The sequence below is a fragment of the Pleurodeles waltl genome, chromosome 3_1 (genome assembly GCF_031143425.1).
Source record: "Pleurodeles waltl isolate 20211129_DDA chromosome 3_1, aPleWal1.hap1.20221129, whole genome shotgun sequence".
In the NCBI taxonomy this organism is placed as follows: Eukaryota; Metazoa; Chordata; class Amphibia; order Caudata; family Salamandridae; genus Pleurodeles; species Pleurodeles waltl.
Genome location: NC_090440.1, coordinates 194,532,526 through 194,548,069, shown reverse-complemented (window position 1 = coordinate 194,548,069; position 15,544 = coordinate 194,532,526). Strand labels below are relative to the sequence as shown.

General features: G+C 44.6%; 1 protein-coding gene across 7 annotated transcripts in view; it reads left to right on the top strand.

Moving 5' to 3' along the window:
- SIN3A (SIN3 transcription regulator family member A) overlaps positions 1 to 15,544 on the top strand; it is a 558,946-nt gene that overhangs the window by 108,040 nt on the left and 435,362 nt on the right. For all 7 annotated transcript variants that reach the window (XM_069222171.1, XM_069222166.1, XM_069222167.1 and 4 more), the window contains one exon: positions 4,635 to 4,811. In XM_069222171.1, the coding sequence (XP_069078272.1) occupies positions 4,635 to 4,811 (177 nt within the window). The remainder of the gene's footprint in view (positions 1 to 4,634; positions 4,812 to 15,544) is intronic.

The window sequence follows — 15,544 nt, the reverse complement described above, 5'->3', positions numbered from 1 at the left end:
CTTGTAACTGGTACTTCTAGTACCAAGGGCCCTGATGCCAAGGAAGGTCTCTAAGGGCTGCAGCATGTCTTATGCCACCCTGGAGACCTCTCACTCAGCACAGACACACTGCTTGCCAGCTTGTGTGTGCTAGTGAGAACAAAACAAGTAAGTCGACATGGCACTCCCCTCAGGGTGCCATGCCAACCTCTCACTGCCTATGCAAGTATAGGTCAGTCACCCCTCTAGCAGGCCTTACAGCCCTAAGGCAGGGTGCACTATACCATAGGTGAGGGTACCAGTGCATGAGCATGGTACCCCTACAGTGTCTAAACAAAACCTTAGACATTGTAAGTGCAGGGTAGCCATAAGAGTATATGGTCTGGGAGTCTGTCAAACACGAACTCCACAGCACCATAATGGCTACACTGAAAACTGGGGAGTTTGGTATCAAACTTCTCAGCACAATAAATGCACACTGATGCCAGTGTACATTTTATTGCAAAATACACCCCAGAGGGCACCTTAGAGGTGCCCCCTGAAACTTAACCGACTGTCTGTGTAGGCTGACTAGTTCCAGCAGCCTGCCACACTAGAGACATGTTGCTGGCCCCATGGGGAGAGTGCCTTTGTCACTCTGAGGCCAGTAACAAAGCCTGCACTGGGTGGAGATGCTAACACCTCCCCCAGGCAGGAGCTGTAACACCTGGCGGTGAGCCTCAAAGGCTCACCCCTTTGTCACAGCCCAGCAGGGCACTCCAGCTTAGTGGAGTTGCCCGCCCCCTCCGGCCACGGCCCCCACTTTTGGCGGCAAGGCTGGAGGGAACAAAGAAAGCAACAAGGACGAGTCACTGGCCAGTCAGGACAGCCCCTAAGGTGTCCTGAGCTGAGGTGACTCTAACTTTTAGAAATCCTCCATCTTGCAGATGGAAGATTCCCCCAATAGGGTTAGGATTGTGACCCCCTCCCCTTGGGAGGAGGCACAAAGAGGGTGTACCCACCCTCAGGGCTAGTAGCCATTGGCTACTAACCCCCCAGACCTAAACACGCCCTTAAATTTAGTATTTAAGGGCTACCCTGAACCCTAGAAAATTAGATTCCTGCAACAACAAGAAGGACTGCCCAGCTGAAAACCCCTGCAGAGGAAGACCAGAAGACAACAACTGCCTTGGCTCCAGAAACTCACCGGCCTGTCTCCTGCCTTCCAAAGAACTCTGCTCCAGCGACGCCTTCCAAAGGGACCAGCGACCTCTGAATCCTCTGAGGACTGCCCTGCTTCGACGACGACAAGAAACTCCCGAGGACAGCGGACCTGCTCCAAAAAGATTGCAACTTTGTTTCAAGAAGCAGCTTTAAAGAACCCTGCAACTCCCCGCAAGAAGCGTGAGACTTGCAACACTGCACCCGGCGACCCCGACTCGGCTGGTGGAGAACCAACACCTCAGGGAGGACCCCCGGACTACTCTACGACTGTGAGTACCAAAACCTGTCCCCCCTGAGCCCCCACAGCGCCGCCTGCAGAGGGAATCCCGAGGCTTCCCCTGACCGCGACTCTCTGAAACCTAAGTCCCGACGCCTGGAAAAGACCCTGCTCCCGCAGCCCCCAGGACCTGAAGGACCGGACTTTCACTGCAGAAGTGACCCCCAGGAGTCCCTCTCCCTTGCCCAAGTGGAGGTTTCCCCGAGGAAGCCCCCCCCTTGCCTGCCTGCAGCGCTGAAGAGATCCCTTGATCTCTCATAGACTAACATTGAAAACCCGACGCTTGTTTCCACACTGCACCCGGCCGCCCCCGCGCTGCTGAGGGTGAAATTTCTGTGTGGGCTTGTGTCCCCCCCGGTGCCCTACAAAACCCCTCTGGTCTGCCCTCCGAAGACGCGGGTACTTACCTGCAAGCAGACCGGAACCGGGGCACCCCCTTCTCTCCATTCTAGCCTATGCGTTTTGGGCACCACTTTGGACTCTGCATCTGACCGGCCCTGAGCTGCTGGTGTGGTGACTTTGGGGTTGCTCTGAACCCCCAACGGTGGGCTACCTTGGACCAAGAACTGAACCCTGTAAGTGTCTTACTTACCTGGTAAAACTAACAAATACTTACCTCCCCCAGGAACTGTGAAAATTGCACTGTGTCCACTTTTGAAATAGCTATTTGTGAATAACTTGAAAAGTATACATGCAATTGAAATGATTCAAAGTTCCTAATGTACTTACCTGCAATACCTTTCAAACAAGATATTACATGTTAAATTTGAACCTGTGGTTCTTAAAATAAACTAAGAAAATATATTTTTCTATAACAAAACCTATTGGCTGGATTTGTCTCTGAGTGTGTGTACCTCATTTATTGTCCATGTGTATGTACAACAAATGCTTAACACTACTCCTTGGATAAGCCTACTGCTCGACCACACTACCACAAAATAGAGCATTAGTATTATCTATTTTTACCACTATTTTACCTCTAAGGGGAACCCTTGGACTCTGTGCATGCTATTCCTTACTTTGAAATAGCACATACAGAGCCAACTTCCTACATTGTGTACCTATCATTGTTTTGCATTCCAAGATAAACCTGTTTAGATGCACAGTATTTAGCTGTATTGAATTAGTACAACGACGATGCACTAATCACAGTATCATTCAAAGGTGGTACAATGTGATGTTTACTGAGCAGCCATTTTTGAGTGGTGTGCATAGTCTGTCTTTTTACTGCCAAAGGTTAATAGCGGGTTGTTTCTAAACTTGGGTGTAATACTGGAAATCTTAAAAGTTGATGCTGTGTTCAACTCCATTTGCAAGGTGAATGCCTCAGCTATGTATAATTGTATTTTATTTCAATCGTATGTCTACTATGTTTTTGTGGTGGAGTTGGTTCGTCATACTTCTATTTGTTGCTTGTTTTATTATGGCAGGAAAGGTGCGTGTATATGAAAATAAGTTGGTGTGTGAACAGATGGATTTATGAATGCAAGGGCGTGTGATGGAGTGCTTCTGTGAATACTTACTAAGTGGCTCGGCTCACAAATAACTAAAGGGACATTATCAATTATCAAACCGTATCTGCTGGCATTGTCATTGCTTGTTTGGTTATTTATAGCTCTATTCTGTAGCTCACTTTCAGAGATGAACCGCCTGCCTAATATTGCTCTGGACAAAGGGACACTGCTGCCAGTTTCGTGAAACTTTGAAGTCACATTTTTTGGTTTATGTTAAGTGCATAGGAATACAGCTTCCTGCATCGTTTATTTGATTTATTTGTGTTTTTTTTTTTTCAAAAACGGCATTTTTTTGTTATTTTTCAATATGATATATTAGTGGCTGATCATGTTAACTATTATTCTTTTAAAATCTACACATGTTGCCCCCTCGTGGTCATTTTTTCTTTTAAAAAATATTTTTGAAAGGGTCGAACTTAATTTTTTTAATGTTTGTGGACACGAAGCACACACATATATTGTACTAGGTACGAATTAAGTGAAAATTAGAATTATAAGTAACTTTTCCTAACCTCTTGCTCAAAAACGAATCTCCAAAGTCTATTATACTTTTTTAGCCCCAAATGTCTTAAGTGTCATTTACTTTGCCTTTGTTAGTATTTATTATGTTTTTTTTTTTTAAATAAAATCTCTTTATTTAGTTTTGTAATACAATAGGTACATACATTACCAGTGCTAGGCACACAGTCCTGCACAGCATACAGTCTACAATGATCAACATAGCAAAAGCAGACGCTGAGACCAAATGGTCACAGCAGCATGTGCGGCTCCAGCCACCAGGACGTGATCTGCATTAACATAGGGTACAGTGCAGCATGGTAGATATAGTTTCGGAGGGAGGCGCTGGTCTGGGGTCGAAATTAGTGCAAGTGCAAGGGCCAGTGCTTTCCACAGTTCGAGGTAATCTCTCAATTTATCAGTTCTAGTCATAGTATTTATCAATGTTGCTTTGCAGAACTACATTGTGGTAATTTATACCCTCTTCCAGCAAATGTGGGACTATTTTGAGTGCCGTGATAACAGAATGGTAAAATTGTTCAAAACTTTCACTGCAACTCGGAAACCCTTTCGGATTCCTCAGGGCAGACTTTAACATTGATCTCCTATAGGCAGTGCAGTGGAAGGTTGCATGTCTGATAATAAACAAGTTCCTATTGTGTTGTAATGCATTCAAAGGCTTACTGCGAGCATACTTGTTAAGATATAAACGTAGACCGATTTGAAGTCGTGTATTTTGTTTATTACTATAGACTACGTTTATGTGCACTTGTGCTGCTTCTTTATAATGTAGAAGGTATTGCTGAAATCTGTTGTCTTTATGCTGTAGCCACCACTATTATATCTGCTTTAGATTCGAAGCAGAGAATAGTAATTTACTTACTCGTTTTGTTGAACAAAAGTGGCCACAAATTGACTGTGTCGTCTGAATTAAGGAAATATTTCATTTCTGACAAATAATTTCTTCCTAGTAGTCTGTGAACACGTAGGTGTTTTTGGCTTTTGTGTCTTAAGTTGTTTTAATGCATGAATCGGAATGTGAGACCCTTAAAGTTGTGAGTCAAGACCAAATTCACTTGTGCTCATGTCCCCCACCACCCTTTAAATATGGCATCCCCTTCAGTTTGAAAAACTGCTTCCTTATGTTTCTTTTCTTTCTAAAGGTGTCGGCTGTCCAGCAGAACTCCAGCAACCATGGTCCCGCCGTTGCCACTGTTCACAGTGGCCACCATCACACTACGCCAGTTCAGGCTCATGGGACACCTGTGGTGCAGAGCCACACGCACACCACCCCACCAGCAGCTCCTGTACAAGGCCAGCAGCAATTTCAGAGGCTGAAAGTGAGTGTATATATGATAAACTGTTGCCTCGCATGCATTTTACAGGGACTGTGGTAAAAAATTGTAACACTACTGTGTTTGTATGTAACATTTGCTGCGCTGTCCCTGGTTTTGCCCCAGCCATCATGTCTGCATGTTTAACTTATGCTTTCTGCTCGTTTTTAGGTCTAGGTCCCAACAACACAGCTGTCAAACAGACCTATTGTTTCTAATACAATTAAGTGAGCTTTTGGTTCACCCTTTTCATGCAGTGTTTTTTTTTTCTTTAATATTTTTGACCAGATCCTTTCAGCTATATTCTTAAGAATTTGTCAGTCATATTGTGGCTAAGTACAGAGGACTCTTTCTTTCTCTCTGATGCTGTTGCCTGTTAAGGTGCATCTTTCTGCCTCCAGTGGAGTGTTTGCATTAAACTGTACAAGGGACTATTTTACAGTTATAGGCCTCTGTGGGCTTGATGCTAGTTCCTGTCTCTTCTACTTCTCCTTTTGTGCCCACTCCTACTTGACTGCCTTCTGTCCTCTTTTCTTTGTTATACACTTGTGTTCTTGACTGCCTTCTGTCCTCTTTTCTTTGTTATACACTTGTGTTCTTACCTCCCTCTAGCCCCCACCCCCTTTTTACCCTGTGTGCTTCTTGTTCTCTTCACCTCTTACCCCTGCAGTTTCTCCTTTGCAGCCCTCCCCTCTTCCCTCATGCCCTCTTTTGTGCCATTGGGGCCTGCCTGGAAACAATGGTTGTTCAGCTGAAGACTCACTTGCTTTCAATACAGCCCATTTTTGTCAGGTCAGGTGACAAGTTAGCCTTCAATCTTAGTCTTTCCTTTCTTTCTGTGTCGTAGAAACCAAAGAACAATACTGAGGGCTTCTTTGCCATTCCACCTTTGACAATGAAAACAAAATCCAGGCTACTTTGTAGGCAAGGAAGAAATAGCAGGTCTATTGTGGCCAGGATGAGGTGGAGGAGGTAGGGGCTTTCTCCTTAAAGGATATTTGTGGGTCCTCCCCGAAGTGTAAGGCAGGTGCAACCCAGAGACCCCTCAGTAGAGGATCTAAGGTGTCTCCCAGCAGCGGTGAATTGCAATCCTGAGACCTCAGTAAAAGCTCAATGGGAGCCAAGTAAAAGCTTTATTAGGTACAACTCATTGTATTCCTTTTGTTATTACGATTCACACTGTAGTGCTGAAGGCACAACCCCAGAAGAATAACAGGCACCCCAGGAGAATGCACTTTTCTTTTCTAACCTTTTTTTTGCCAGCATCCAACTTTACCCCCTCCTGCTGTATTTGAGTGACAATTTAGCATCTACAGTTTGGGGCTAGTATACCAAATGTCAAACGGCCTGAAACCAGTCCTAGAGATGGATCTCTGGAATCTACATTGTTGTCTTCCAAACTAGAATGGTCCTAGCCTAATACCCCGAGAAGGGTCTGCCCTGAAGACCTTCGAGGTCACATACCTTGAGATTAAGGGCAATGGGCTTTGGTTCTGTCCAAGCTGTAGAAGCTGCTTCTGCCTCGAGGAAAGAGGCTACACAGCTTTGAAAATGGGTGATGGTAGCATGCAATGGAAGAGTACTCAGTCTGAAAACAAGAACCCAGCTGTGCCTTAAGGATATGGACCTTTAACCTCATGGAATTGCATCTGTGAATGGGGGTGCTCTGTTGAACTGAACCCTGAAGTCGGAGACCAAGTTACAGCTTTTTGAATTGACACTTTATGGGCAGTTTTGTTTCAACGACTGGTGAGACCTTGTGTTCTGGGAAACGTGCTTACATTAGGAAATGGCATTCTGTGAATATGCACCCTGTTGAAGTTATTGAGCGATAAGTTACAATTGCTGCTAGAAGTTATGAAAGATAGCCATTTGAGGATTTAGGTGCTTGGATTTTTAATAACCATTGTGGTCGGTTCAGCATCACTGCTGCTGAGGACCGGTATATGGACGTCACCACCTCATAGTCCCCAACCTCTCACAGGCACCAGACGTACCAAAAGGACTAATATGCTTATCCCACTCCTAAAAGGAAGCACCCAGAGGCAGAGGTGATAGGACGGTGACATCTGGCTCTCCCTCCTAGATAAGGGAGTTGCATACCAAGGATGACACTGAAACCATGAGAAAGCACCATGACTGTTCAGCAGCCAGGACAGCTGTTCTTTCTGTTGAAGAAGAAAAGGACGGGTGCTTCCTCAGAAGCTTGTAGTGTGCCAAATTAGGTACTTGGAGCAGTGATATGTCCTGTACCTCTTGTGAGTTAGGCCTCCTGTGTTGTGGGGCCATGACAATTACTAAGAAACAGATGTAAATGAGAGCAAAATAATATCTGTATACAGACTTTGGCTCCTCGGCAGGGGGTATATTGTTAATGGGCAAATGTATTTATATCTTTGGTTATCGATGTCTTAGTCTGAGGTGAGACCGCTTTTATTAAGGATTCTACATATTGTAGAATGTCATTGACAAAGCCTGTAAACATGGTTTCATCATGGTGACTATTGTGTTAAAGCAGTAGTCTTTCATTATTGATTGTGACTTATCTGACAAAGTCTAGGTTTTCTGTAGCTTGTCACTGGTAATTTGCGATACCTTCTTCGTCAGGTATTTGTAATTGTTATTCTACCGGGCACATCTATAAAATGTGGTATCTTATGTTGCAAACTGTATATTGCTTGTATACTTGTAATTCTATATGTAGTATTCAGTTTCATGTGTATTAAAGCTATTAAGGAAGTGTACAGGCTGATGAGCGGTCTTGTTAAGTTATACAAAAGGACACATTTTTAGAGTGTCTATATTGTTTGCCCATTTAAAACAAATGGAGCAAGAGAAGTTTTTTTATTGCCATGTGCAGTCTCTTTTTTTCTTCCCTTCCTGTTGTTTGTCCCGATTAGCCTTTTAGTTGGCTGTAGGCTAAAAGGAGAGGCTTATCCAGGACTACATTACCTGATCTCAGGAGCACTGGCGCCCTCCCAATGTAACCCTGCATTCCATTTAACCCCTCCTTTCATGGCATTTATGCAAAAGACAGTGCTGAATGGTGTATATGCCGGTGTCGTCCCTGTTTTAATCTTTTAGGGTGTTAAGGACCTAAGGCCAAAATCTCTGCTGCTCAAACACCACCCTAAACTACCAGTTTCCCAATTGTTTGGCTGTTGTTTTGGCTCCCCAGTATCAACCTGAATCAGCCAAACTCTCTTAGTCAGCAGAGCTAGTCACTCCTGGGTTTTAGCTATCAAATACCTCTAAGCACATATAATCCCTCCTTTTTTTCTGGCCATAATTTTTCAGTATGTGGGGATAGTATCTTTGTACCCAAATTATGTCTTGATCTCTGGTCTCAACATAGGGTGGAAGTATGCCGTAAGTTTCTGATCAGGGACCCGATCTTCAAAAACAATTTGAATGAGAAAATATTCTTTGACACAGATGTTTGTATCATAAGCCCATCTCAAAACAATATAACCAAGGGAACAATTACATATACCCAGCCATATGCACCCGATTTTAGTGGATCCTCACCAAATGTCTAAAGATTTACCAAACACCTGCTTGCTATCAGTGCAGTATGTATCAATCTTATTTTTATGTCTGATCTCTAGCCCAGATGTACCTTCGGTTGCAATTTACTTAATTAATGAATAAAGACTTGCTTTGAAAAATTTCCATGTTGGGGACGAAACATATGGGCTCTGGGTAGTGGTCCCAACCACTCAGACTACTTCCCTGAGCCCCTCACACACTCTTGCTCCCCTTTACTGTAAGAGTTGATCCCTACATCTCTCCTTCCTACTTGTGTCTACCCAGACGAACATCCTTATTCGCTCCATTTCTGACTATCCTCAAGGTCACTCGAACTTCTTAATACAGCATGGATAAGAAATAAGCTGGGTTAGTCCGATCTCTTCTGACTCTGCATCCTGTCATCCCCCACCTGCACTCAAACTCCCACCTTCAATTCCCCCAGCATTGTCTCCTAACTTTACACTCGCATCCCTACGCAAATCACTCTTATTGTGTCAGCAGCACAACATCACAATCCATATCTTATCTCTTCATCCTCTGTTCAAGTCTCTTCCTCATTGTTCCCCATTCCTCCAGTCTCTACCCTAACCTTCTTGTCAGTCTCTCACAGCATGACATAATAGCTATCCTCAATTGCCCTCTCATAAACACAACTTTCATATTACACATCCTGTACTTCTGCCAGATTCTCAGAGGCATCACCCTGTTACCGTTACAACTAACACTTAACATTGCTTTCCACCTTTTTTCTCAAATAACCAGTCTCTCACTCCAGAAGCATAATCTATTCCATTACAATATTTGCCTTCAATCTCTACCACAATTACAGGCTCAAGGACATACTAGCGTAAGCATTTCCAGCTTTCAGCCTGGCCAACTCTATCTTGACTGCATACCACTTTCATACTACTGACTACCCCATAATGTGTTTCCATTTTATTTCACAGAGAAATCCTACCAATATTCCAAAACTTTATTCAGACCTGCCCGTGGAGGAGGACTTCCATTTTTACTCAAATTCATATTAGCCACCAAAATTGCAAGTCTAGCCCTGCTTTCTCTTACAGATTACTACGCCTGTATAGGCTACCACCAAGTAATATAACTTTCGTTCACACCCTGTTAGGCACCATATCAAATGTATTCATAAGAGTTAATTTATGCATGCCCTTGCATATTTGAACAGGGAAGCCAAAAATGTCTCCACCAGATAATCATATCTGTCTTCTTCTTGCACAACCTCCAGCAGATCTCACTGAATAAACCTGCATAGCACAACATACTCTGGATGTGGTCTTTAGCAAACCTGACCTTTTATTTATTACCAGGATTGTGCCTGTCACTTGGAGTTATAACTTCATCTCCTTGTCTTATGATATTAAGACCCAGAATAAACCTCCTATCTTTATCAGCTTGAGTGATATAAAAACTGAACTTTACAACAAGTCTACGCTTAGAGCAAATACATTCAATAAAAAAGGTATAAGTCCGGATGACCACTACCTGAAAAACATCAAGACAGTCTGAAGTGAAACAGAAAGCTAATTGAGTTAAAGGAAAATTAAAGCACAACTCTGCACCCTTTATAGTACAAAACAAAATTGATAAAATAGGCCTCCAAAGACAAATGATGTATAAATTATACGTCAAAAGGCAAATAAAACCAACTGCTCATCTATATTTGCTAATACCAAATGTGCAATGAAGGAACTCCACATGACACTAACTGAAACCTGCAATCCTGAATGTACATTTATATATCAACTCCTCAATCTGTGTACTTTTGCAACCAGATTGCATCACATTTCATCACCAAAGCAGAAACCATAGAGACTTACCTGCTAAACAGTAGGAACAACGTAACACATCCTCATTGGGATAATTCCAGTAAAAAGTACCCATATATCTATCTCTCTTTTTTTTTTTCTTTCTCTCTCATCTCTCTCTCTCCCCCTCTCATATCTCTCTCTCTCTCTATCTCATCTCTCTCTCATCTCTCCATCACTCTGTAACTGGCTACTGTGATACCAATGGCTTTTGGTTGGGCCAATGCTTCTGTCCTGTTACCCTCTCCCACACTGCACTCCCTCCTGCCCAGCAAACATTCAAGAAAATACTATTAACATCTGAGTCTTTCCTGGTGTAGAACTTAATGAGCAACTGTAGGAAAGTGCCTCTTTTTGACATGGTTACCCCTACTTTTTGCTTGGTACCTGATGTGATTTCGACTGCAAGTGCACTGGTTTCCTGCCTACCCGATCCCCCAGTGCCAGATCTCTTTCCCCAAAACTGTACAATTGTTTCCAAACCCTTCAGCATCCTCTGTAAGTCCCTAGTAAATGGTACTGCTGGTGAGTAGAGCCTAGGGCACTTAAGACAGCTCTAAAGGCTGCAGCACCAATTGTGTCACCTTAAGGGACTCCTCACCAAGCACATGCCAGGCTGCCATTGCAGGCTGCGTGTCTTGGTGCAGACAAAAGTGAAATCACACAGCCTGTGTGCCATGTCCTCTAACACTGCATGCAATATATGTAAGTCACCCCTACAGCAGGCCTATGGCAGGCTGCATAATATTACATATAGCAGAAATGCCCCTGTTATGTCTTTGTCGATTCCTAGACATAATAAATGGACAGGGAAGTCATTTTAAATAAATATGCTGGACAAGAGTTCCCCAGCTGTATGAAGGCTTCTCTGAAGACAGGGAGTTTTGGTATCAAACATCTCATTGATATACCCACACTGATGCAGTGATGGATTAATCAATACATGCACTCAAAGGGCACCTTAGAGGTGCCCCCTGAAAACCTACCTGCCTACCACCACCAGACACGAATCTGACCCCTTAAGGTGAAAGCCTTTGCTCTCAGGCTGTCAAACACAAAGCCTGCTTTGGGAGCACCCCACCCAACAGGATGACCTGCAAATCTACATTCCAAGGCAGGAAGCTTCAAAGAAGCGCACTGCCCTTGGTATGCAGACCTGGCTCCACTCACAAAGAAAATGCTGACCCCCGCCCACTTGGCATCTGGACAGTTAGAAATTTCGTATTCAGATGAGTGAGTCCTCCCCTTAGGTCAGTCCCACCCCTAAGATGAGCTGCCTGATGTGGACACTACATTTCAGAATTGGCATTTTGGTATTGGCAGATTTAGGAACTCTTGGACAGGGTTATGACCACTTCCCACAGGAAAAGGGAAGATGGTGGCTGCCACAAGACCTATCAAGAGGAGGGACAGGGACAAAGACCCCAAACATGATTCCACTAGGAGAGTGGTAGTGCCTCAGCAGTTTAGAGAATTTATCCACACATTTACCTATGACACCCCCCTAGCTGGGCATCTTAGCCAGGTTAAAACTGGGAGTAGGTTGGTGAACCACTTCTGCTAGCCAGGTATGCCCCAGAAGGTGTGCCACCTGTCAAGCTGGTGGCAAGACAGGTGGCCACCCAAAGGCCCCCTTAATTACACTACTAGTGGTTGGAGTCCCCTTTCGAGAGGGTAGGATTGACTTTGTTGGCCCCCTAGACCCTCCAACCGCATCAGGAAACCAATTAATACTGGTTGTAGTGGGTAATGCAATCTTGTATCCTGAGTCAGTTGCCCTGAGGACTACTACTGCCCCTTCAGTAGAGAGGTCTCTCATTGGTATCTTAACCTGATTGGGCTTTCCAAAAGAGGTGGTGTGAGACAGATGTACAAACTTCATATTTAGCTACCTGAAACGTATGTGGGCTGAATGTAGTGTACCCTACAAGTTCACTATGCCATACCACCCACAAACCAATGACCTTGTTGAAAGATTCAATAAGGCATTGAAAGGCATGATTGGTGGACTTCCTGAAACACTCAGAAGGAGATGGGATGTCTTACTTCCATTACTGCTTTTCGCTTACAGGGAAGTGCCACAGAAGAGAATAGGTTTTCCCCCTTTGAGCTTCTGTTTGGGCATCCTGTGAGAGGACCACTTTGTCTTATGAAGGAGGGATGGGAGAGACTTCTCTGAGAACCTAAACAGGATATTGTGGACGGTGTAATTGGCCTTCGCTCTTATATGGCTGATTTAATTGAAGAAGCATCCAAAAACCTTGTGGCCAGCCAAGAGCTCCAGAAGCTCTTGTATTGCCAAAGGATACACTGGTGGAGTTCCAACCAGGGCAGAAGCTGTGGCTCCAAGGCCCTCCAGGACAAATGGAGTGGGTCCCATCCTAGAAAGGAAACGGGAAGTCACTTACTTGGTGGACTTTGGCTGTTGCAGGAACCCCAAAAGTGTTATCCATGTCAGTCGCTTTAACCCCTATCATGACTACGGTCCCTGTTCTCCGTTTATGCTGATGAAAACGATTTGTTTTCGGTTTGTAAATATTTTTAAAAGTGGGAAAATACAGACAATAGTTCTTCTTGTGAGTGACTTCCCACACTGTATTTAACAAATATCAGACCAGCTGCTAAGCAGATAGACTCCATGGGATGTTAAAAACAGGATGAGATTCCTAAAACGCAGGCATATGTTAACATACATTTGTATATAATGCTAATATTTACCTGTGAATGTAGTGTTTTGCTTAATTTGCTAAATCGCTACAGGCATATCAAAGTAGGAGTACATGTTTATCAATTAAATACATGTGGAAAATTCTCATTTTGCTACTCCATTTAGTCTCAAACCACAAAATAAATATCAATAAAAATAACCAAAAAATAAATATGGATAAATACAGACTGAAATGTAAAAAAATAAATATATATATGTTCGATGGCATGTGTAGCTGCAGATTCACATGCTATGCATATTCTGCCATCTAGTGTTAGGCTCGGATTGTTACAAGTTGTTTTTCTTGGAAGAAGTGTTTTTGAGTCACAGGATTGAGTGACTCCTCCTCTTCGGCTCCATAGCGTATGGGCATCGACTCCATATTAGATTGTTTTCTTTCCGCCATCGGGTTCGGACGTGTTTCTTTTCGCTCCGGTAGTTCGAGTCGGAAAAGTTCTAAAACTCGTCGGTATTGTTTTGATCGCGTATCATCTCTCACCGACACTTCCGTACCGTCAGATCTAACATCTTGACTCGCCCTTTGGGGCACCCGCGCCCAACTCGGGCCTGGTCGGGCCGATCGCGTGGAAGCCTCATGGACCGGACCCCATTTCGCTTTTGTCCACGGTGCCACACCAAATTTCCATATACAGACCAACATCTTGTCTGTAATCTCTGTCTCTCTCCAGGCCATCGAGAGGATAGTTGTGAGGCCTGCAGATCGCTCTGTTCGTAGAAAACTCTCCGAGACAGAAGAGCACGAAGGTTGGAAATGGTGTCGAAAAGCACCGAACGTCTCGACGTAGAGGAAGAGGAGATTATGCACACTGCAGTCTCCGTCCGAAGGTCCAATTCCGAGCAGGAGTCCGAGGAGAACAGACCGGTTACGGCAGGACAGCACATGAGTACGCCTGCCCCTGTCCCAGCCAAGCCAAACATAAGGCATCGGGAACGCCATGGCTCAACCCGCAAAAAGACCTTCGGTGACCAAGCAACAACTTCGGCACCGAAAAAGGCCACGCCACCGAAGCCTTCGGACTCGAGCCCAAGCACTGGCTCCGAAACAGGCAAACACCGACTCTTCGAGTCCAAGCCTCGAAAATCGCTTTTGGAGCTGAGGCCACCATCCACTCCCGGCCTTTCGATCCCGAGAAAACCAGCTTCGGAGCCGAAAAGACCAAGTTACACAGAGGAGCATGGACTTTCGAAAGTACTTAAAGAAAGCCATACATTTTCAGAGGAACACACACAAATGGAGGACATTGCCGAAAGGCAAGGACACTGGCAAGATCATAATTGCACCTCCTCTGAAGCCTAAGAGGAAGCTGGCCTTTCAGGATAATTGGACACTGCTCAGCCACCGGCTAAAGTGCCAAGGCCTAAACAAAGATCTCCACCTCCATAATTTTCACCTCCTCAGTCCCCTCATTTTCCTCCCTGCTGGTCTCTCCACCTACTATGCCTACAGCGGCACAGTCTCCTGTACATTCTTAGATTCACAACAAGACGGTGTGGATCCATGGGATCTCTATGATCCAGATCCCATTCCGGATAACAGCCCAGACTGCTATCCTTCCAAACCATCACCACTGAAAGATAGCACTGGATACACTCCGGTTCTGGCTAGGGCGGCATCATACCACAATGTCGCCATGCACACCAAGCCCCTTGAGGATGATTTTCTCTTCAACACATTATCCTCCACACGCACTACCTACTAGTCCCATCCTATGCTTCCAGGCATGTTAAAGCACGAACATCAGATATTTCAAGAACCAGTAAAAGCCAGGATAATTACTCCCAGAGTGGAGAAAAAGTATAAACCACCTCCCTCTGATCCGGCATTCACAACTGCCTCCTGAGCCTGTAGTTGTAAGTGCGGCTAGGAAGAGGGCCAAATCCCAGTCATCTTGTGATGCACCACCACCGGACAAGGAGAGCAGGAAATTTTATGCTGCTGGCAAAAGAGTAGCACCGCAAGCAGCCAACCAATGGAGGATACCAAACTCCCAAGCACTATTGGCTAGGTATGATAGAACCCACTGGGACGAGATGAAAGATATCATCCAACATCTCCCCAAAGACCAACAAAAAAGAGCACAACAAATAGTCAAGGAAGGGCAGGCTATTACTAATAATCAAATTAGATCAGCCCTAGATTCAGCAGACACAGCAGCTAGGACCGTCGATACTGCTGTCACTATTCGGAGACATGCATGGCTTCGGCCGTCAGGGTTTAAGCCTGGAATTCAACAGGCTGTCCTTTAATATGCTGTTCAATCAAAAACAGCTTTTTGGCCCTGAAGTTGATACGGCCATTGAAAAGATGAAAAAAGACTCCGGCACCGCTATAGCACAAATACAGAGGATCCGATCGCAAACACCTGAGGAATCCACCTCATAATCAAAGTCAACCTACCAGCCTCAATACCAACGAGGTGGGTTTAGAGGAAATTAGAGGCCAATTCCCCAGAGGCAGGGGAAAATATCAGCCAACAAAACAAGCCTCACAGCCAAAACAGTGACTTTCTCCATCTCGTCCCAACTCACACCTCACCTGTGGGGGGAAGACTGCAAAGGTTCCACAGCCATTGGCTACTCATTACAACAGACAACTGGGTATTGTCTATTATCCGCAATGGTTATTGCATAGAATTGGCACAAATTCCCCCAAA